The sequence below is a fragment of the Petaurus breviceps genome, unplaced genomic scaffold, assembly GCF_028583685.1.
Source record: "Petaurus breviceps papuanus isolate PSGF00001 unplaced genomic scaffold, PetGlider_PUasm1.0 90760, whole genome shotgun sequence".
Classification (NCBI taxonomy): domain Eukaryota; kingdom Metazoa; phylum Chordata; class Mammalia; order Diprotodontia; family Petauridae; genus Petaurus; species Petaurus breviceps.
Window position 1 is genome coordinate 7,083,779 of NW_027187338.1, and position 22,267 is coordinate 7,106,045.

General features: G+C 40.7%; 1 protein-coding gene across 11 annotated transcripts in view; it reads left to right on the forward strand.

Moving 5' to 3' along the window:
* Positions 1–22,267, forward strand: part of MACF1 (microtubule actin crosslinking factor 1) — a 410,697-nt gene that overhangs the window by 120,060 nt on the left and 268,370 nt on the right. For 2 of the 11 annotated variants that reach the window (XM_069068003.1, XM_069068008.1), the window contains exon 1: positions 6,695–6,998. The exons of 7 other annotated variants lie outside the window; for them this stretch is intronic. In XM_069068003.1, coding sequence (XP_068924104.1) covers positions 6,713–6,998 — 286 coding nt within the window. In that variant the 5' untranslated portion in view covers positions 6,695–6,712. Of the gene's footprint in view, positions 1–6,683; positions 6,999–22,267 lie in introns of those variants that run through there. 2 more of the 11 variants (XM_069067999.1, XM_069068002.1) reach the window with 2 other exon arrangements.

The following is a 22,267-nucleotide window of genomic DNA, read 5'->3' on the forward strand; positions in this document are numbered from 1 at the left end:
AAACCCTCCCTTCTTCTGAAATTTTTTAATCCTGTCAAGTCCATCACCATCCTACCATTCACCTAGGCTCAGCACCAAGATATCATCCTTAATTCCTTACTTTCACTTACCCTACATAGCCATCACCATATCTTGTCCTTGCCCTTCTCTTCATTCACACAGCCACTACTCTAGCTCAGGCCCTCATCACGATTGGCCCAGTTTTCTAATAGGCCTCCCTGCTTCAGGTCTCTTTCCTCTACATTCCATTCTCCCACATGGTTACCAAAGCATTCTTCCTAAAGTACAAGTCTGATCATTTTACCCCATTATTAAATAATCCCAAGTAACTCCCTATTATCTGCAGGATCGAATAGAACATTTCTCTGATTGTCCCTAAAGTCCACAGCATGGCCTATTCACATCTTTTAACTCAGCATCTAGGTAGCACAGTAGAGTGCCGGGCCTTCAGTCAGGGAGACCTGAGTTTAAGTTTTGCTTCAGACAGTTACTATCTGTGTGACCCTGAGCAAGTCAATTAACTTCTGTCTACTTAAAATTCCTTCACTGTAAAATGGAGATGGTAATAGCACCTACCTTACAGGATTGTTGTAAGGATCAGAGATATTTATAAAAGGCTTAACATGATGTCTGGCATATAATAGACACAAAAATGTATATTTCACTTCCTCTCTTCTTCCATCCCATACTCCCTCCCTTCCTCCTAGTCTTCTTAGGCTTTACTTCCTTTCACCCACTCTACAATCCAGATATACTGTCTGTATATCTGTATATTCATTCCTGCCTCCTAGCTTTCTCCATTGTTCAGTTCAAAACTTACTTACTGTCTACAGGAATCCTCACCCCCCCCCCCCCCCCCCCGCATTTATCTCTGAGATTACCTTCCATTTATATTGTATATCTTGTTTGTACTTGGTTATCTATCTGTTGTTTCTCCATTAGAATGTTAGTTCCTTTGAGGGTAGGGGACAATATTTTTGTCTTCTTATCTCCAGCACTTTGTTTAGTGTCTGGCACATAGTCAGCACTAAATAAATGCTTTTTGACCGATAAACCACCTTCTGTATGAAACCTTTTCTGATTCCTGCTAGTTGTTGTTTAGTTGTTGAGTTGTGTTGGACTCTTAGTGACCCTGTGGATGCCAGTACTGTTCATGGGGTTTTATTGGTAAAGATGTTAGAGTGGTTTGCAATTTCCTTCTCCAGTGGATTGAGGGAAACAGGTTAAGTGACTTGCCCAGGGTCACGCAGCTAGTGAATTTCCAAGGTCAAATTTGAACTCAGGTCTTCCTGATTCCAGACCCAGCACTCTATCCATTACTGCACCATCTAACAGCCTCTCAGGTGCTAGTGCTTTCTCCCAATTACCTTGCATCTGTTTTGTATATCTCTTGCATATCTTAAGATAAGTGGTTTTTGGGGCAGCTAGGTGGCACAGTGAATAGAGCACCAGCCCTGGAGTCAGGAGGACCTGAGTTCAAATTTGGCTTCAGACACTTAACACTTACTAGCCATGTGACCTTGGGCAAGTCACTTAACCCCAATTGCGCTGTCTTCCTCCCTCCAAAAAGCAAAAAAAAAAAAAAAAAGATAAGTGGTTTTGTGTGTGTGTGTGTGTGTTTTCTCCCCAGAGAGAATGGCAGCTCCTCAAGGACAGGAAGACAGGAACTATTCCATTTTTGTATTATCAGTGCCTAGGACATGGGAAGTGCTTAGTAAATTCTTAGTGTTTGATTTGATTGGTCACCTCATGTTATAGTATTGGAGTTACATGGCCAGGATACCACATCAGAGCAACCAGGTGCCTTATGAACAGCCTTTGCGTCCTGTGTCCTGATAGATTGTGGCACAATGCCCAGTAGGCTAGTGGGATGAATTGTGCAAAGAAGAACTAGGCTTTGATGCTGGGAACCTCCATTCCCAGAAACCCCATAGTTTATGCCTCTATAATAATAGCTTGGCTTTCATTATGTGATGCTTTACAGTTTATAAAGTGTTTTACATAACATTTCTCTTTTGATTCTCTCCCCAGCCCCTCCCCTCACTAACCTTAAGAGATGGTAGATTGTAAATCTATTATTATATCAGTATTGCAGATGTATTATAGAATGGAGACTCCAAGTGGTGAAATAGCTTGGCCAATAGATAGATAGATATGGATAAATAAATCTATATCTGTGTGTGTGAGTGTGTGTGTGTGTGTGTGTGTGTGTGTTTCAGGACTTGAATCCAGACCTTCTGATTCCAAATCTCTTGCTATCTACATGGTATCCCATGATGCCTCTCACCTCAATGTCATTGGCAGAAAAAAATGACTTCTGTTCTTTTTACTGGGCTGGGCATCCTGGGTCAGGTTTCTTTCTTTTCCTAAAAATATTTTTACTTCCCTAGGTTTTGGCCTTTTAAACATGATTTCCATACACATTCCCATCTACATTGTTATAAACCTTGTAAATGGCAGTGTTTGGGACTTAAGACTCATGGACAGTTTATGTAGTATTATGTACAACCCCAATTCACAGGGCATGTTCTGGTGATAGCTACAGATGTTACAGTTATTCTGGGTGCTACTTTGTTTTGAGATTTCTTGTGGGTAACAGTTGTGGGTGGTGAATACATAACTCCAGGGTGAAGTAGGAATGGAAGCAAGTTAGGAGAGTCTGGAGCAGTCTCCCCTTTTCTTTAATAGGTTTATTTGGTGGTTGTTGCCTTTTGTCCTACTGGTTAGTGAGAAGGACATTCCAGGGTGTTTGTTTAATAAAATATCTTCTCCTTTGTATATAGAACACAGTATCAAAAAAAGAAAACTAACCTCTCCTTCCTGCCAGCTTTGCACCACTTACTATAAAGTACAGCTCAGCTCACAGCCCCATTCTTAGTTTTGTTAGATGGAAAATGTCTCTTACAGGCATAAAGACTGCTCCACCCCCAGGTTGAAAAGTAGTAGTAACTCATATTTTTCTAGGATTGTAATGTTTGCAGAGTCCTTTCCTTCACAATAATCTTGTGAGGCAGGTAGTACAAATATTATTATCCCCACTTTACAGATAAGGAAACTGAGGCTCTGAGATTGTTTTTGACTGGGGCAGGGTTAAAAAAATTTTTTGTCTTTCACTTAAACACTAAATAAAATTAGTATTTCTATATTCATAGTAACAATAGAAGAGGGATTATATATGAAACTATGGATCTCCATTATGAACAGCTTGCCTCTTAAGTATATAATAGATACAACATATAAGTTTGAAAGCTGTCCCTTTGATTTCTTTCTGGCCTTCTGTGCATTTAAAAACAAATATACTTCAGTGACCCTATTTTGTCTCTCCCTTTCCTCCTCCTCCTCCCCACCTTTCCTCACATATCCACCCCAAAGGGTTGTTGTGATGATTAAATGAGCTAATATATGCAAAATGCTTTGAAAACTTTAAAAATGCTACATAAAAACTTTAAAATACTATATAAGGGTGACCTATTATAATGATACTTTAGGAGTATTCTAAAATTCTGCATAGGTTTTTTTTTTAAGTATGCCTTTTTTTGTGGTAAAAAGAAAAGTCCCATATACACCAACATATTTATAGCTGCCCTTTTTTTAAAATAGAAGTGAAGAGCTAGAATAAAAAAAAGATACCCATAAGTTAGGATTTCACAAACTGTGAAAAGTGAATGTAATGGTATATTATGGTGCTATAAGAAGTTATGGGTATAAAGAAATATAGAACAAATATGAACTGATACAAAATAAAATAAGTAAAACAGGAAAACATAAGCACAAAGACTGCTACAACATAAATGGAAGTAATAAGAAGAAATCCAATAATATGAAATTTTAACGATCACATTTGGCCACAAAGACAAGATATGAGAATGTACTTTCCACCTTTTTTTTTTGCAAAAGTGACGGGGAGGACAAGGTAATTATAACCAGCTGACATGCTGATTAGTTTTTCTGAATCTTTTTTTTTGTTTGTTTTTGGAGGGCAATTGGGGTTAAATGACTTGCCCAAGGTCACATGGCTAGTTTTTGTGTTAAGTGTCTGAGACTGGATTTGAACTCAGGTCCTCCTGACTCTAGAGTTGGTGCTCTATTCACTGCACCACCTAGCACACCCCTCTTTTTTCCTTCCTCGCTATTGTAGGATAGCTTTCTAGGCGGGGAGTGAGTAGAGCGGGATATATTGCAAAATGTAGATGATATAAAAACAAAAGCTATCAGTAGATGATTTTAAAACCTCTCCTTAAATTGTGAATGATCACACACACAAACACATACACACAGATACACACATATATCTTACACATCTGTGTATATGTGTGTGTGTGTGTGTGGAGAAAATCTTCTGCAGACTTAATGACAGTGAAGTCTGACATTAAATAATTAGCATCTTGCTATGAGTCAAAAATATTTCTTAAATACTTTTCTTGGTTGCTCCAAATCAGTATTTTTGGACATTCCTTGTCTTGGAGCTATAAGGAAGTATGAAGCCCAGATTGTTTTCTTTTTCCTTCTGACCTGTTGACTTGGTTTACTCATTCAACAAATATTTCTTGATATGAGAGTATGAGAGTCTTTGTTATTAGTCCCCAAAGATGCAGTTTCTGACCACTAGAGGCATATAGTCTTGTAGAAGAAATAAGATATGTAATAATGACAACTTATGTGTTAGAGCATTTTAAAGTTTACTTTTAAATGCTTTCCTTTTGAGGATCCCACAAGATAGATAGTGGAATACTAGACAGGCAACAGGTGGCATAGTGGCTAGAGTAGTGTTGGGCCTAGAATTAGAAAAATGAGTTCAAAACCTGCCTCACACACCTACTAAATGTGTGATCCTAAGCCAGTCACTTTACCTTTCTCAGTCTCAGTTTCTTTATCTATAAAATGAGGATATTACAGGGTTGTTGTGAGATTCCGATGAAATAATATATATATAAAGCTATCACTACCTCTCAGGGTAGATTATTTCACTTTGTATGGCTCTAAATGTTAGGAAATTTTTCCTTACATTGATCAAACTCTCTGCAATATTTACTTCTTGCTCCTAGTTTAGCTCTCTAGGGCCAAAGAGAACAAGGCTAATAATTGGCAGACAGTTTGTCAGCTCTTCAAATATAAAAAAACAAAACAAAACCAACTAACTGTTAAATTCTCCTAAGTCCTTTCTTCTTCAGCTAAAAGTCTCCATTTCCTTTAGTCAGTCCTCTTATAGTGTAATCTTCATCCTGATTGTCCTTTTTTGGAACGCTCTGCATCTTATCAATGTCCTTCCACATTTTTGTGGTATCTAAGAAGTACTCTTTTACAGATTTTCCTTGCTGTACTTTACTAAAGCTGATAGGCAGAACCCCCCCCCAAGATTCTCTAAGTTAGTTTGTGAGAACACACAAAATATTTATATGCCATGGTGATAGGCACCATAGAAATATATAAATAGCTAAATACTTAAATAGGGTGGCACAAAGACAATCCCATGGCCCCCACTCCATTCTTAGTGGAGGAAGTTAGTCTGGTAGACAGAAGATAGAATTCACCTATCTTACAGTGAGTGTTTCCTATTCATATGTGTATGTGTGCACATGTGCTTGTATGTGTTTTCTGTTTTATAGAATCTCAGAATTAGAAAAGAACTCAGAAGCCATCTTGTTTAGCCCCTTCTCAAATCATAATTCCCTCTACAACATCCCTCAATGTGTTTACTCAGCCTCTACTCAAAGACTTTTATTGACAGAAAACTAACTCTTCACCAAGGTAAATCTTGTCCCCTTGCAGGAAGTTTTTTTTTCCCTTTGTTCTGACAGATCTGCCTCCCTGTAACTTTATGGGCTAAGCAGAAATATTTAAATCTCTCTTCCAGTTATCTTTTATATCCATATGTTCATGAAAGTATCCATATGAAGTGGGGTAGGTGATGAGGGGAGAACTGGTGTTCCCACCTGACTTGAGTACATACAACTTAGGTTGTAGAAACTTCTAGTCCAGCTTACAAATTAGTTTCAGCTGATGTTTTGGCATCCTGTTATCCTAACATTTGGAACTGGCTTTATTAGGCTTTGGTTTTTAGAAAACAGTGGGCCCCTACGGCTTCTGACCAGCACCATGAACTGGAGAATTCCCTGGTACCTCTCAGCCAGTAAAAACCAGAGCTGCTCCTTCTTCTTTTTCTTCTTCTTCTTTTTTTTGGTTTTATAAGAATCTCCCCTAATAGTGAGTGACTTTCAGAGCCACCTGGAGCCACCAAAATGGTAATAGGGTTTGTCTCATGGGAGAATCTGCTTTTCAAATATTAGGACTGGAAGACTTGAGCTATATTCTATAGTGACTGGCTGGTCTCCCTTTTTCTGTAAATGTGCCTGTATTCCCTGCCCCTCTGTTTCATAAGAAGTATTTCTGCTTTTCTCTTTTGTGACTTCCTCTTTTTGACTACGTCCCTGGTTCTGGCATTCCAACTGAACCAAGAATGGAAAGTTAGAAGTATGACGTATTCTGACACCCTCCCGGCTTGCTGGGCTGTCTTGAGGTTTGCTTGTTTAAGCTAAGTAGAGGATGCCAAAGAAAGAAGTTTGAGTCAGCCTGACACTAGCTTTCAGAGTCCTCTTCACTCTGGGTCTCCCTCCCATTTTCCCCACAACACCCTCCCCCCCCACCCCCTTTGGTCATTCAGTTTCCCCGGGAGATTTCCGGGAGAATTCTAGCCTGAGCCTCCTAGTGTCTGATGAAAGACAGATACAGAACAAGGGGCTGTGGTCAGGAAGTTTCTGACAGCGCCTCTGTGGCCCTGCATGATAGTTCGGATCAGCAGCAACCTCAGGGGAAAGGCATTCAGAGACAAGCCTGGAGTTCAGGGCTTATGACAACCGGGAGGAAAGGAAGGCAGGAACCTTGGTTAGAAATGCCTTTCCTAGACTCAACTTATTTACCTCCAACACTTGTTGTTTTGAGTCATGTTCTTGGAATTGCTGGAGTCTTATACTGGAAGAGGTTTGCCAAAGGTAGAAACGGTAAGGGGTTTGTTTTTCTTTATACTTCACATGCAACTCACGAAAGTGTTTCCTCAACATCTACCTTAAAGGGCGGGCTAGTGCATGTTCTGGAATGACAATGTCAGAGTGATAGTAAGTGGGAACTGGGAGGTAGAAGTGCTCTTCTGCCAATGTAGGAATAACTCTTTTCTCTGTCCTATAAGCCTAACCTAACCCAGAGAGTCTCTATGAAACTAGAGGACATCTGGACTCCAAAAGGTTTTAGAAAACAAGTAGCTAAATAGGCTTGAGGCTGTCTTCAGACTAGGAGGTTCCTTCTGTTAGATTTTTTTCACTGTAGTTTGTATGGATGCTTTAAAGGTCTTGGTTTTGTTTTCTGTTTGCTTTTCTACCCTTCCCCCTCCCCCCCACCCACTTCTATCTTCCATCTAGAGAGAGACTGGGGAGACTGTGAAAGGGGAAAAGATTCCAAATTTGGTATATTGATTGGCTGATGGAAAGAATAGAAAGGGCAGGCAGGGTCAAACTGATGGGGCATAAGGAAAAAGGAGTGGGATGGAGAGAGGTGTCTTTTCTAGGGGTGTGTCAGAGCCTGATTGTGTATTTAGCTCTTTGCTTTGGAGCTGGTCCATTGGCCAGCCAGTCATGCAGTTCATCTTTCAGTGACTGGAGTTGTCTCATTGTTTGAGTCTGTAGTGAACCTGGGCTCTGACAACCAAAAAGTAGAGGCTTCTTCTTTCTGTGATATTATAGGACATGTTTATCCTAGAATCCCCGAATATTAGAATTGGAAGGTACTTTAGAAGCCATCATTTTACAGATTGGGAAACTGAGGCCCAGAGTGGGAAAGGGCCACACTTGATTTCTTTATTATTTCTTATAGCATAGTAGCAGATATTTTTAAGTTAATGCGTTAGAATTAATGGCAGAATTTAAACAAGCAGAACCCCCAGATTCCTGCTCCAGGGTACTTCATTCTATAAAACATTTCTTAAGTGCCTACCATGAGCTGAGTAAAAGTCCCTAAAGGTAGAGAACTACAAAGCTTTGGCTGCAAGTATGAAGGTAGAGGCAAGGCTGAAGGAGAGATTTGCAAACAAATAACCATGATACAAGGGGAATAGCATAAATGGAATGGAGACTTTCTGTCAGGTCACACATTTTCACCTTTGTTTCTACAGTATTCTAAAACGACAAATTCTGAATCTTCTTATTTTTAGGCACTGTCATCTGAGGGCCAATCAAATTTTACTTCCTGTGCAACCCAAACTAGAGAGACAACATAGAAACAGAGTTGATAGACCACTGAAGTCAGTCAAGAGGACTAGACCTCAGGCACTGTATGAGAACAGAAAAGTCACTTAAACCTGTAGAAAAATTTAGTTTCCTCATCTGGAGAATTGGAATGTTAGTTAATATGCTACCAATCTCACATGAGTTTTGGTTAGGCAAAGCATTTTGTGACTTTTAGCACTATGGAAATCTGAATTGTCATTATTTTTGTTAATAATAATAGACTACAAGGCTGTCAGAATGACTAGGACCCCTATCCCCAAGCTAAGGTATTTAATCAATTTTAAGTTTTCTCTTCACATGTTTGTTACATGTTAAAAAATGAATGCTGGAGGTATCGTTATTACTCTTGCTCATAGTCTGACAGCTTGAGTGCCAGCAGTGTGCCTCATAGAATGAGACTTAGTGGCCCCTCCTTCAGCAAATCCTAGAAATCTCTTGATTAAATATTCATTGCCAATATTAGGCACTTCTGTCAGCTGTCCTCAAGAATCCTGAAAAACATTCAGGAGGAATATGTCTGTCTGGGTGATGGGTGCTGGTAGTTTGGGGGAAAAAAGAGTGAAAAGGAAAGATAAGACATAGGTTCCCTTACACTCTACCTTGGGTACTTGGTAGACAACTACAAGTTTTTGTAGTAGGCAGACACAAAGTAGTCCCTCTTGTGGTTACATCTTATATAATACAACAATATTTATATAACTCTTTATGGCTTACAAAGCACTCTTCTCATAGTACCCCTCTAAGATAGCAAGTGCAAATAGTCTTGTTTTCATTTAACAGAGTAGATAACTGAGATTTAGGTTGAATGACTTGCCCACGGTCAAACAGCTATCAATCAACCAATTAATGAGCATTTATTAAGTGCCTACTATGTACCTGGCACTGTACTTGGTTTAAAATGTCTATAGGCTGTCTAGTTTGAAATGTTAATAGGCAACTGGAGATGCAAGATCAGAGAGGTTAGAGTTGAATAAATAGATCTGACAAATATAAGTAGAGAAATTATAACTGAATCCATGGGAGCCGACTGAAGCAGTATAGAGGGAGAATAGAAAAGGGCCCGAGACAGCACTCTGAGGGACACTTACAATTAGAGAATCATCTGGAGGAGTATCTAGCAAAGGACACAGAGAAAGTACAGTCAGGTAGGAAGAAAACCAGTAAAATGGTGCCTTAAAAATGTAGAAAAATATTAAGGAGGCGAGAGTGATAACAATGTTAAAGACTGCAGAGAAGTCAAGGAGAATGAGGATTGAGAAAAGATCATTGGATCTGGGAGCTTAGAGATCATTAGTGACTTTGGAGAGAGAGCAGTTTTTTTTTTTAAAGCAGTTGGGGTTAAGTAACTTGCTCAGGGTTACACAGCCAGTTATTTCTGGGTGTGGTGCTAAGTATCAGAGCCTGGATTCGATCCCATGTCATCCTGACTCTGGAGCCAGTGCTCTTACTCGCTGTGCTACCTGGCCACCCCAAGAGAGCAGTTTCAATAGAATGATATGGTTGTAAGCCAGATTATAAGGCATTAAGAAGAGAGTGAAGGGAGAGAAAGTGGAGGCACCCATTGTAGATTTAGATTTTTGAGGAGTTTAGCTATGAAGAGTAAAAGAGATATGGGACCATAGTTAGAGGGGATGGAAAGGTCAAAGAAGGGTTTTTTTCCAGGATGGGGGACACAGGCATGCTTGTAGTCAGTAGAAAATGAGCCAGTAGACAGGGAAAGAATGAAAATAAGTAAAAGAGTGAGGATGACGAAGGGGCAATCTATTGGAGGAGACAGGATTGAATGAGATAATTTTTGTTTGTTTTTTGGAGAGGGGAAGGCAGGGCATTTGGGTTAAGTGACTTGGCCAAGGTCACATGGCTAATATAAGTGTTAAGTGTCTGAGGCCGGATTTGAACTCAGGTCCTCTTGACTCACTGTGTCACCTAGTTGCCCCTGAATGAGATCATTTGAAAAAATGGGGGAGTTGGTTTTGGTAAGGAGTAATGCCACTTTATCATGTGAGACAGGGATGAAGAAGGGAAAGAGTGGCAGAAGGAATCTGGGTGATAGGAGACAGGAAAAGAGAATAAGAGGGAGTTCATGGCAAATGGCCTCAAATCATTTTTCCATTAAAATATGAGGCAAAATTCTCAATTGAGAGAGTGGGGGGAGTCATGGAATGTATAAGAAGGGATGAAAAGGTTTGGAAGAGCCGCTGAAGGGAATGGGCCAGTGAGTTGATAATGAAGTTATAGTAGGAATGCCTAGCAGCAGTGGAGGCCCAATTGAGGTTATGTAACATAAATTTGTAGTGAGTTGAATTGTGCAGTTGATATATATTTTTAAACTTAAAAATAGAGCTTTACCACTCCATTAGTACTCTTTAAATGTAGAAGAACTAAAAGCAGGCCTCCAGCATGTTGGGTGGGTCCTCTGTGGAAGATCCCTGGAAGAACATGGGCAAGAATTGTCTAGAATGAGAAGGCACAGATAGGTGATGAGCTGCTCCTACTCTGATGAGATAATGGGCTTTTTGAAGTGTAGGATTTTACATTTATTCATGTTAATGCTTGATACAGTATACAGTATTCATCCTGTTGGTTGATGTCATTTGGAATTTTGATTCTACCTCCATGGTCTTAGAAATCTCATGCCTGCATGTGTCGCATTTGCAAATATGATAAGCATGCTTTCTATGGCAATCTCATAGATAAAAATGTTGAAGGATCTGACTAAAGCAACACATTAGCAACCTCCATCTGGATCAGTACTGAGCCACTCTCTGTATACAGTTGTCCAACCAGCTTTGAATTTATATATTTTATTTTTTACTATATGATTCAACCCATCCCTTCCCATCTTATTCATAAAGGATATCATAGGAAATTGTCATATTTTCATGGGTTAGCTGAGAGAAGATTTATATTTGTTTTGGGGTTAGATAGTTCTCTACCTAAAAAGGGAAAATTGGCCCTTGGTAGTAAAAGTATGGGGAATGTGGTGTAGGAATCAGTAAGAAAGAATGGAAAATCATCTTATGTAAAAAAAGAGACTTGGGCGGCCAGGTAGCACAGTGAGTAAGAGCACCGGCTCCAGTGTTGAGAAGACCTGGAGATCGAATCCCGGGCTCAGACACTTAGCACCCACCCAGAAACACCTGGCCGTGTAACCTTGAGCAAGTTACTTAACCCCAATTGCTTAGGGGCAGCCAGGTGGCTCAGCAAGTAAGAGCACTGGCTCCAGTGTGGGGATGACCTGGATCAAATCCGGGCTCAGATACTTAGCACCACACCCAGAAATAACTGGCCGTGTAACCTTGAGCAAGTTACTTAACCCCGATGGCTTATAAAAAAAAAAAAGAGAGAGACTTAAACTGGACCTGGTTTTGTTGCTTTAGTAGTAAAAGATTTGTGTATCTCAAAAGAACTGAAAAAATACAGCGCATTTTCATCTTTCTTTAGGATTAGAAAAGGCATGCATTAGACATGCAGAGATAATCATAAACCCCTTTCCAGCCTTTGACTTCACTCCCTGCCCCCATCAGCCTTATTGAAGGCTACACCCAGCAGCCCTGGAGCTGGTAGTCCTCTCTGCTTTGTACTACCTCCTCCCACACAAGCTCTGAGGCTGTCTGTGAGCAACCAAGTGACCAGAAGTTGGACCAGAATAAAGTAAGTGGATGGCAATTTTAGTAACAAACCGGGTCATCTGCCTTCTGGAGAATCAAGAGCTGGTTGTACAAATCATTCATTTCTTGACTTCAAAGAAGGAGCTTTGTCCTTGTGCATTGTAGCTTCTAGGGACCTGGAAGATAAAGGACTGGTTTCAAGAGTCTTAAGATTTGTCTCCAAGGTGACTTTTCTTCTTGCTTGTCTCCCTAATCATCCAGCAGTGCTTCTGAAGATGATTTCTTTCTTCTTTCTGGAGGGTCTGACTAAGGGAGCTTCAGATTCTTCTGGCATATAGTAGGTGCTATATAAATGCCTACTTTACCCCCTCCCTTCCTCTCTTGGGACCTGACTCAGAATGGTCTCATGTCCCACTTTAAGCTCTCATGTTTTAAAGGTGGTGAAGTCATTTAGCAGTCAGATTATGTGCCTAGGGAGAAATAGATATTACAGCTGCTTCCCAGAATGATAATCCCATGATCACCAGTGTGAAAGAATCTTTCTCTTTTATGACAATCACCAGGTATTTGAATTGGAGTCTGAGGACTTGGTTTTGAATTCTAGTTCTTTGAGCTCCTACCTGTGTGACAGTGGGAAAGTCATTTAATTTCTCTGGTTCTCAGTTTCCTTATTTATAAAATGAGGGGGCTCCAGCTGCTCCCAGCAATCCAGGTTTTTTCCTTAGCTTTGGTAAAAGGGGAATCCACAGTGTTCAACTGCCTTGTCCTCTACTCCAACGTCATCTCCGAAGATTCTCTTCCAGATTTTAACCCTATCCTCTTCCTTTTCTAAGCGAGCCCTTGAAGGGTTCTATCCCAACCTCACCTTAGTAAGAATCATTCCATCATAGATTTAGCGCTAGAAAGGGTCTTAAAAGTATTCTTGTCCAACCTTCTTATTTTACAGATGAAGAAACTGAGACTGATATCAGTGAAAGTACTTTTCCCAAGGTCACAGGGCAAAGATTTGAACCCAAGTCCTCTGACTCCAAATCTGACACACTATCCACTTAACCCTTCTGCCTAGTTGTGAAAAATGAAGAATATACTGAAGGAAACTAGCTGCAGGTTATTAGAGTGACTGAGAGATTAGTTAAGGAGGGGATGGATAAGGCTGACTGTGATTCCTTATTGTTGTTAGTAAGCAAGAGGGAGATTATTAGCCATTTATTGGTGGAAGCTGCTTGCTACATGAAGAAAGGAGCCAGGGATGGTTGAAACAGGACCCAGTTCATCCATATTAATAAAACTTTGCAAATCAGGTTCCAAGGTTAGAGTGTCATCACTTGCACACTTGTAACAATTGGGGCTGATTTGTTTGGAAACTTTGTTTTGTTTCTCCCTCACTCTCCTACCCCTCCTTTACAGTCTCTGGATTTTAAAACAGCATTAGCCAGAAGTCTTTCTATTTAGGGAGTCCTAGCAGAGGGCTAGTGATTACGCCTGCTCTTATCGGTGTGAGAGCTGGATTGGAGCTTTTAGCTGGGGCAGAGCAAGAAGCCTGGGATTGAGTTCCAGAAATTCATCTTTTCCTTTCCCCAAATTGGATTGAAAGCTTGTGAAGAAGCAACAGGCTGACTGGGGTGCCCATATGAAAAGGCCCTTCATTGTGTCTCTTCAAAATTCCAGTGTCTGGTACAATTAGCCAAGAATTGGAAAACAAATTGGAGAAACAAACAGCCCCTGTGCTGATTCAGGCTGAAAGGATTTTTGGCACAGGCAGAGAGATAAGTGCCGAGGCTTCAGGGACAAAAGGGGAGGGTCTGGGAGTGGAAAGGGGACTTGGAGATGCCATTTCTAGCTGAGTTGGGAGAGAGATGTTTGGAGTTTCTGAGTTGATGAGCTCTCTTTTGCTTTGGTACTATTCCTCTCCTGGCTGGGATTGTGCTTCTTTGAAAGGTGTAAGGGTGGCAGGGGGAACCCTTTCCTCTCGAATTAACTATGCACTAGAAAATCAAGACTTTTTTGAGTGCTGAGGACAGCAAGAAACAGGCAATATGTGATCTTGGAATATTGCATTCTCCTTCTGAGTACCATTTGGTTAACTAACTTCTTGGTTAGGAGGCCTCTGGGCTGGTTGCCTTATATTGGACTCTGCTTGAGAAGAAACCACCGATGGAGCAGGATATTGGGCAATGTGTAGGCTGTCCCTGACTTGTCGGCGGGACATTTAAATTGACTAGCCCTCCAGAAAAGTTACTGAGAGAAACATCTACCTAATCAATATTCACCTGACTGCAAGGCTCTGCTTTGCAATGCAAGGGTCACAGTAGGGCTTGCTCCTACTTGAACTGGATTTATTACCTCCCAGGAACCTACCTTGTGGTTTTGTTGTGTTTTGTTTTGTTCATGGAGTTTCTACTTTCTCATTATGTTGTTAGCCTGCATGATACTCTTTTCACCAAGCTGGTGCCATTTTCAGACATAAATCAATCGCCTAGAAGAACTGGACTCATTTTTTTTTTTTAAACACCGTCCCAGGAAGGTGCTTCCTCACTCTGCTCTCTAGGGGAGGAGGCCCTTAGGAAGTGGTGGGTGGAGCTGTTTCTCTGAACTGTGAATCTTTCAACTCAGCCTAGGGTTCCAGCCCTTTTCTTCTGTAGTTACAGAGGGGACCAAAGCCAGGAGGTAGAGGTACCTTGTGGATCCCCCTTTCTCCATAGCAGTGCAGGTAGGAAACAACCGGGGGATCATGTGGACCAATTATCAAGAGGAGAGAGAGTTCAACGCCCACCTGGTATGCCGAATGTGCTGCATGGGTTAGTATCTGGAGCCTTCCCCTCCCTGAGACCTGAAGGTCAGGCATGATCAGGGCCCTCCTTTGACTCATAGAATCTTGTGGTCTTTGAAACTTTCCAGGCTCATTTGGGCATTAAAATATCGCAGTAGTTTGGACTTCCTGGGGAACTTTCCTGGGGAGATGAGAGTATAACATGGTGACTGGGCCAAGCACATGGAGAACATGGGCTTGTGTGTGTGTGTGTGTGTGTGTGTGTGTGTGTGTGAGAGAGAGAGAGAGAGAGAGAGAGAAATTTTGGGGCTAATTTGTGTGTTCACATTATTTTGTCTGGCTGTACCAGGAAACCACGGTAACTTACAGTTACATGATTCTGAGGGCCTGTGGTATATTTTTAGCAGAAGTTGGTTCCTTATAGTTTATGAATTCACTCTTGGGCGGGCAGAAGGAACAGGGAGGAGTCCTGGCCTGGTATACTTTGGATGAACCACTCAGGTTTGTTCTTGGGGGAGGTCATCTCTGATCCTATTACATTTGAGTTTCCTAATGACTGTGTCTGGAGAAGGAAAAAGTTGGAAAGTTGACCTGGAAGCAAAGATCTAAAGAAAGATTTGGAGTTAGGGAAGAAGTAAATGCTGTAATTTAGATGGTAAAGAACCATATAATGTTGGAGCCTTCAGGGACCCTTCCTGTTCAGCCTCTTCATTTTTACTAATGGGGAAACAGGCCCAGGGGAGTTAAGTAAGGTATGTTGGTAGTAGAACCAGAACTAGCATTCCAGTCCATTGTTCTTTCTCCCTAACTGTTGCCTCTTTCAAGGTAAAGTTTATATCAAGAGATATATTTTGGGTCTCCAAATATGAACAAAATTGTAGTCCAAATAAGCAAATTGTCACTAGAAATTAAATCATCTGGGTTTTTGAAAAGCAGAGGTGGTGCTGGATTAATGCCCTGGCTTTTCAGTATCTTGTTCAAATTCTTTATCTTGTGAATCTTTTGAGGTTTCCCTTCTGAGGTCTGCCTGAAGGAATCCTTCTGTAGCTTTAAAAGGTTGAAAATAAATTTAAATACTTTTTCTCCCTAAATACAGCATAGAGGGGCTGGGAAAGTGAAGTAGTTGTTGAGCTCTAAGGGACAAGGGTCTGGTGCTTCTGGTCATCCTGCCTGCCTCCCTCTCCCATTGAAGGTTTATTTGTGAAGAGCTTTTATGCACTTTTTAAGCAGTCTGGCCCAGTAGCACCCTCTGCAGAGTCTTAGTCCAAAATTTTGTTCAAACTCATTCTCTGCAGCCTAAGTGATAAATTTCCCTTTGCTTCTTCCACCTTGAGGTATCTGCATTGCTGAAAAAAGTCTCAGGGTCTCTCCCTGCTGCCTTCTTTAGCATGAACCTGAACTTCATCTACAATTGGGCTGGTAGCAGAAAGCCTGTTGCTTTCAATGAAAGGAGATTTCCATGGACATCAGCCTGAATGTAGAACAGAGATGTTCTCTGTGAGACTGCAGCTTATGGGGCATTTTGCCTGAAATCAATCTTCTGAGCCTAGGCTTGGTCCATACTAGGGCTATCTGATGATTTAATTTTCAGCTACAGCAACTGAATCCCTAACATCATTCCCAGCACCACACTCAAGAATATCTCTCTCAGATCTGTGAATAGCTAACTTTTCAAAGGGTGTAGAGATTGCTGAAAGATGTCACATGACCCTCCTCCCACTCCAGACTGAGATGCCTCTAGATTCATGTTATCTAATCTCCATTGGGCCCTCATTGCTACAAAACATTTATCTTTCCTTGACTGACTGTGAACATCTTACTTCCCTTAGTGGCTATTCCAAACCTATTCTAGTCCCCTTAAAAGCCCCATTTTCTTCTCTTAGCAGCTTTCCTTGCTTCCAGTGTTCTTGAGAAAATCAAGGTGTTCAGTTGGAACTTCCTCATCTCTCACATCTCATAGCTCCTCTTCATCTTCACCCAATATTTTCTCTTTTCAACCTCTCTTCCTGAACTCAATATCATCCTCTCTATATCCTGCTTTAGGAGATTATCTTATGTATCATATCTTCTCTCTCATTTTTAGATTTTTAGACCCCTTATACCAGTTTTATTTCCAAACCTTTACTTGATTCCCCACCCCCAGTACTCTCAAGCTGTTGTTGTATATCTACTTTCTCTCTCTCTCTCTCTCTCTCTCTCTCTCTCTCTCTCTCTCTCTCTGCCTGGGTTCTAGAAGATTCTTTACTTTAGTGATGCTTTCCCTTCCTCAACAGCTACTCATTTCTCAGTCCCTTGTAATCTGTCCTCTGACCCCACCACTCAACTGAAACTATTCTCAATTTGCTTATGATCTTTTACAAAATGTTTTTAATGCTTATGTTGTTAAATCCATGTAATCATATAATGATCAAATTATATTAGACATAAATATGGCCTATTTAAAAATTAATATCTTGTTTTTGCGTGTTTTCAAATTTATTCATTCTTGCCCAGTGAGCAAGTCATTGAAACAAAGAAAAAAGGAAAGAGGAAAAAAAACATTTCAGCAAAACCTAGCAACATATCAACCACATTTGATAGCATATACAGTATTTCATTCCCATAGTGCTCCATCTCTGTGAAGAAGGAAGTAAAATACATTCCTTCAACTTTTCCAGAGCCTAACTTCTAGGTTATTATAATTAATTGTATAGAATTCACTTCATTTTGTTGCTGTTCTTTTTATTTCCATTTACATTGCTGTAGTCATTGTTGTGTATTGTTTTTCCTAGCTGTTTCACTATGCCTAAATTCACTTAAGTCTTCTTGTGCCCTGAATTTTTCATATTTATCATTTCTTATGATGTAGCTGGGTGGTATAGTGAATGGAGTGCTAGGACTGGAGTCAGGAAGACCTGAGTTTAATACAACTTTAGAAACTTACTAGATATGGGACCTAAGGCAAGTCATTTAACCTCTGTTTGTCTGTTTCCTCAACTGTTAAAAGGGGATAATAATAGTATCCACCTCCTAGAGCTGTTGTAAGAATCAAATGAGATAATGTTTGTAAAGTGTTTAGCACAGTTTTTTCCTTCCTTCTCTTCCTCCTCTCCACCATTTATGGTGCAGCAACATTTTATTAAAATCATGTGCCACAATTTGTTTAGACTTTCCCCCATTGATGGGCATCTACTTTGGTTCTAGAGCTTTGCTACCACAAAAAATGCTACTTATAAATATTTTGGTTATGTGTTTGTCTTTGATCTCCTTAGGGTATATATCTCAAAGTGGAGTGTCTGGGTCAAAGAGTATGGACATTTTAGTAACTTTTTTTTTTAAAGCAATTGGGGTTAAGTAACTTGCTCAAGGTTACACGGCCAGGTTCTGAGTGGGTGCTAAGTATCTGAGCCCGGATTTGATTCCCAGGTCATCCCGACACTGGGGCCCGTGCTCTTACTCGATGTGCTACTTGGCCGCCCCCATTTTAGTAACTTTTTAAAAACATAATTGCAAATTACTTTCCAGAATGGTTGAAACTGGTAATCACTTAAGTTTTAAGTCTAGTGGTCTTTTCTCAGTCTTCATCCTCTTCAATTTTGCTACAGCTTTTGCTATTGTTGACTGCCCCTTTCTCCTGGACACTCTGTCTTCAACATTATTTACTCCTCCCGTGTGATCATTCTTTCCTAGTCTCTTGTGATTGATCATTATCAATTTTCTACACTCCTTGCATTTGGTGTCCCTAGGACACCCTCCTGGGTCCTCCTCTTTTCTTTCATCTGCTTCCATGGGTTCAAGTATCTTCTCTAAGCAGATGACTCCCAAATCTGCATATCCAGCCTGAATTTCTCTCCTGAATTATAGTCCTGCATCAACAAATTCCCTGCTCTCTTTAGTCATCAGGCACCTTCTATTCTTGCTTTTAAAGAACTTACAGTATAATGGGGGAAGATCATCCATAAAAGGGAGCTAAAAAGTAGCAGGTGGGGGAAGTATCTAGGAAGGGATGTGGTGGTACAATTTGGAGAGTCAGAAGCAAAGTTAAAAGAGAAATGAAGCGTGGCTGTTCCTGCCTCTTTTCAAGGAGTTTCCAAGAGGAGCTCACCAGTTGGTTTAGGGACAGGTTTATTCCTGCAGGTTGGAGGGGGTTGTAAGAAGGCCATAGGCATTGAAGGAAGTTAATAAATGCTTGTTGATTGGCTGTGACTGTATCTTGACAATTCTACCTCTATACAAGTGTTCATAATCTTTTTTTATATCATGGATCCCTTTGGCATTTTGGTGAAGGCTATGAACCCTTTCTCATAAGATTTTAAAAGCATAAAATAAAAAACATAAGGATTAACAAAGGAAACCACTCATCCTGATATGCAGTTATTAAAATGATTTTCTTATTTCCTTCCTTATGTAGGTTTTCTTCAAGTCCCAACTAAAATCTCATCTTCTACAAGCTTTCCTCAACCCCTCTGAAATTCAGTGCCTTCTCTCTGTTAAATATCTCCTACTTGTCCTCTGCATAGTTTACACACATTTGCTTGTTTGTTCTTTGCACCATTAGACTCTGAGCTCCTTGAAGGCCGGAACTGTTTTTTGCCTTTCTTTGTTGTCGCCATCCAGCACTTAGAGCACAGTGTCTGGCATATAGTAGGTACTTAAATGCTTACTGACTAATTTACTGACAAAATATTAAAAACTACTTCAGGACTCTCTGCACATCCCTGCACTCTGTTCTAGAACATATTGTTTGAAATCTCTCTTTCATTCCATTCACATACGTGCTCCCTTAGCTCAGGCTCTCATCACCCTTTTCCTAGACCCTCTAGGTCCTCAAGTGCAGCCCTTTGACTGAATCCAAACTTCACAGAACAGATTTCCTTAATAAAACAGTTTGTTCTGTAAAATTTGAATTTAGTCAAAAGGCTGCACCTAGAGGGCTGTCTGTGGCTTAGAGGTTGTAGGTTCCCCACCCCTGTCCTAGCATGTTTCAGGGGCCAACTAAATGGTGATTTAGTTTGCTTCAGAACTTTTACCGCTAGGAGCCATTCTCCCTGCAAGTGCCAAAACAAATTTCCTAAGGCATAAGACTGATTGCGTTACAATGTTAGCTCATAAGCCTTCAATAGCTCCCTATTTTTGGTAGGCTAAAGGACAAACAGCCTAACATTTTTAAGGCTATCCATAATCTCACTTCTACCTACTTTTCCAGATTTATTTTCTACTATTTCCAGCTATACAGGACATTTCATCTTTCATCTCCATTCATTCACAGGGGCTTTTGCCATGCTTACAATGCACTCCATTTTCATTTGCCCTCAGAATCTTTAGCTACCTCCAAGGGTCAGCTTAAATGCCACTTCTCTGAACCCCTTTTCCTCCCCCAGTTGGTGGGCCCCCTGCTTCCTGTTGTATTATACTTGTACTATACTTCTTTGGGTACTTGTTATATCTCTCTGGTAGAAGGTAATGTCCTTGAGAGCAGTGATTTATATCTTGGTATCTCAAGTGCCTTGCATGTAGTAAGTGCTTATTGAAAAATATTTGTTATATTGAGTAATACATAAGAAGCCCATAGTCTTAAGGAGGCAGTGGTGTATGGCAAGATTAGTTTAGCTTATCTTAAGTGCCTCAACCCACTGAACCCCCTAATATTGTAGATTCATTAAAACTAAGAGTGGGAAGGAAACTTAGAGTTTATCTAATGGAATCAGTCCCCTCATTTTGCAGGTGTGGAAAACGAGGCTCACAGAGGTTAAATGACTTACCCAGGTCCACTCAGGTAGCCAGTAGATTTGTTGTCATTCAAACTCAGCTCCTTTGAACCCAAATCCAAAGTATAATATTTATACTTTTTCTCTCTACCTCCATCTTCTCTACTCTTAATCTTCCTGTCCCTATTTCCCTGAACTTTCTCTCTCCATTTACCTTCTGCCTAACCCAGTTTCTTTTTTTTTTTTTTTTTTAAAGCAATTGGGGTTAAGTAACTTGCTCAAGGTTACACGGCCAGTTATTATTTCTGGGTGTGGTGCTGAGTATCTGAGCCCGGATTTGATCCAGGTCATCCCGACACTGAAACCGGTGCTCTTACTCGCTGAGCCACCTGGCCGCCCCTCAGTTTCTTTTTCTATCTCTTGCTATTCTCTAGATGGAATCTGGGCCAATGAAGACATTCCTACTTAAGCCATCCATGGTCCTTCAAACTTAGTGTTTTCCTCTTTGGATTTTTCAGCAAATGGCCCAACAATCCCTCCCTGGAGTTCTTGCTCCATTTATTACTGATTTTCCCATGGAACTCCCAGAGCTATCTTAGAAATCTTTAGAGATTATTTTACCTTTCTTAGGGGGAAAGGGGGAGGCAGTCAGAGTTAAGTGACTTGCCTAGGGTCACACAGCTAGTAAGTGTCAAGAGTCTGAGGCTGGATTTGATCTCAGGTCCTCCTGACTCCAGGCCTGGTGCTCTATTCACTGCCTCACCTAGCCGCCTGTATCAGCAATGCCATATTCACAATGCCTATGGAGATTACAGATATGCTGATATAATTATCTATCACAAAATATGTGAAACTAGAAAATTTATTAAGATACCAAAAGACTGAGTCCCAAAACCAGAAAGTGAAAGCCATCAGAGTAGTTATGATATTGGCACAGGTAGATAAAGTAGAAAGCACCCACATTTTCAAGCCTTTAAAACAGAACAGGCTACCTCAGGTAAAGGTCCTCCTCTCCCCACTCACAGCAACCACCCAGCCTCCGGGAAGCACGCTCCCAGCAGCTCCGGCCCCTGGCAGTCCTCAGCAGGGGTCCTTAGCAGAAATTCCTTAGCAGTCCTAACTCAAAAAAGGGCTTCGCGCTGCCGCTGCCTCTGCTGCTGCCACCGTGGCCACCACAGCCAGCCAACACTAGCTTGGCTTTGGCTTTCGCTTTCACTTGCTCCGCCCCTTCCTGCTACGCCAGCACGTCCAATGGGGCATGGAAGATCTTTAAATCCCATAACCCTTACACCGCCCCTCCTTTTTGTTTTTAGGGTTTAATGCTTGTGATATAGTCCTAGGGATGATCAATAGCTTTAATAGTATAGTATTTGTTCAAGCAGGAAACAAAACCATATTCTTTTCGTGCAACCATAAGGAATCACTAGATAGGGCTGTAGGCCTACACTTTGGAATGAGACCACAGCCTCCCTCTTTCTATATTTGTTGGAAGGTCAAGGGCTTGTCTGAGTGTCCTTGACTGAGCTGATAGGATATAAGATATGAATAAAAATGAATAAAAGACTCTGAAATTAATTGATAAAAAAAATAACCACTTGTGCCAATATGTACATCTAAGGTCTTTTTAATGGACAGATGGATTCTGGGCTTTGAAAGCTTGATTGTCTCCTTGGGCTGTTCTGGAGAAGAACTATCTCAGACTCATTTATTTTCCTTTTAAATTTACTCACAAGGTGTTGCCTCCTCCTGATGGTACAGACTTAGGTATCTGTGTAATAGTACTGGATTTTTGTTTTGTTTTGTTTTTTAAACAGATTGAGTATCTTTGTCTTGCCCATGTTGGAAGTGCAATGGCTACTTAGAAGCCTGATCCCACTACTGATTGTTATAGGAGATTTAGACTTCCCCAGATTAGGCTGGTTC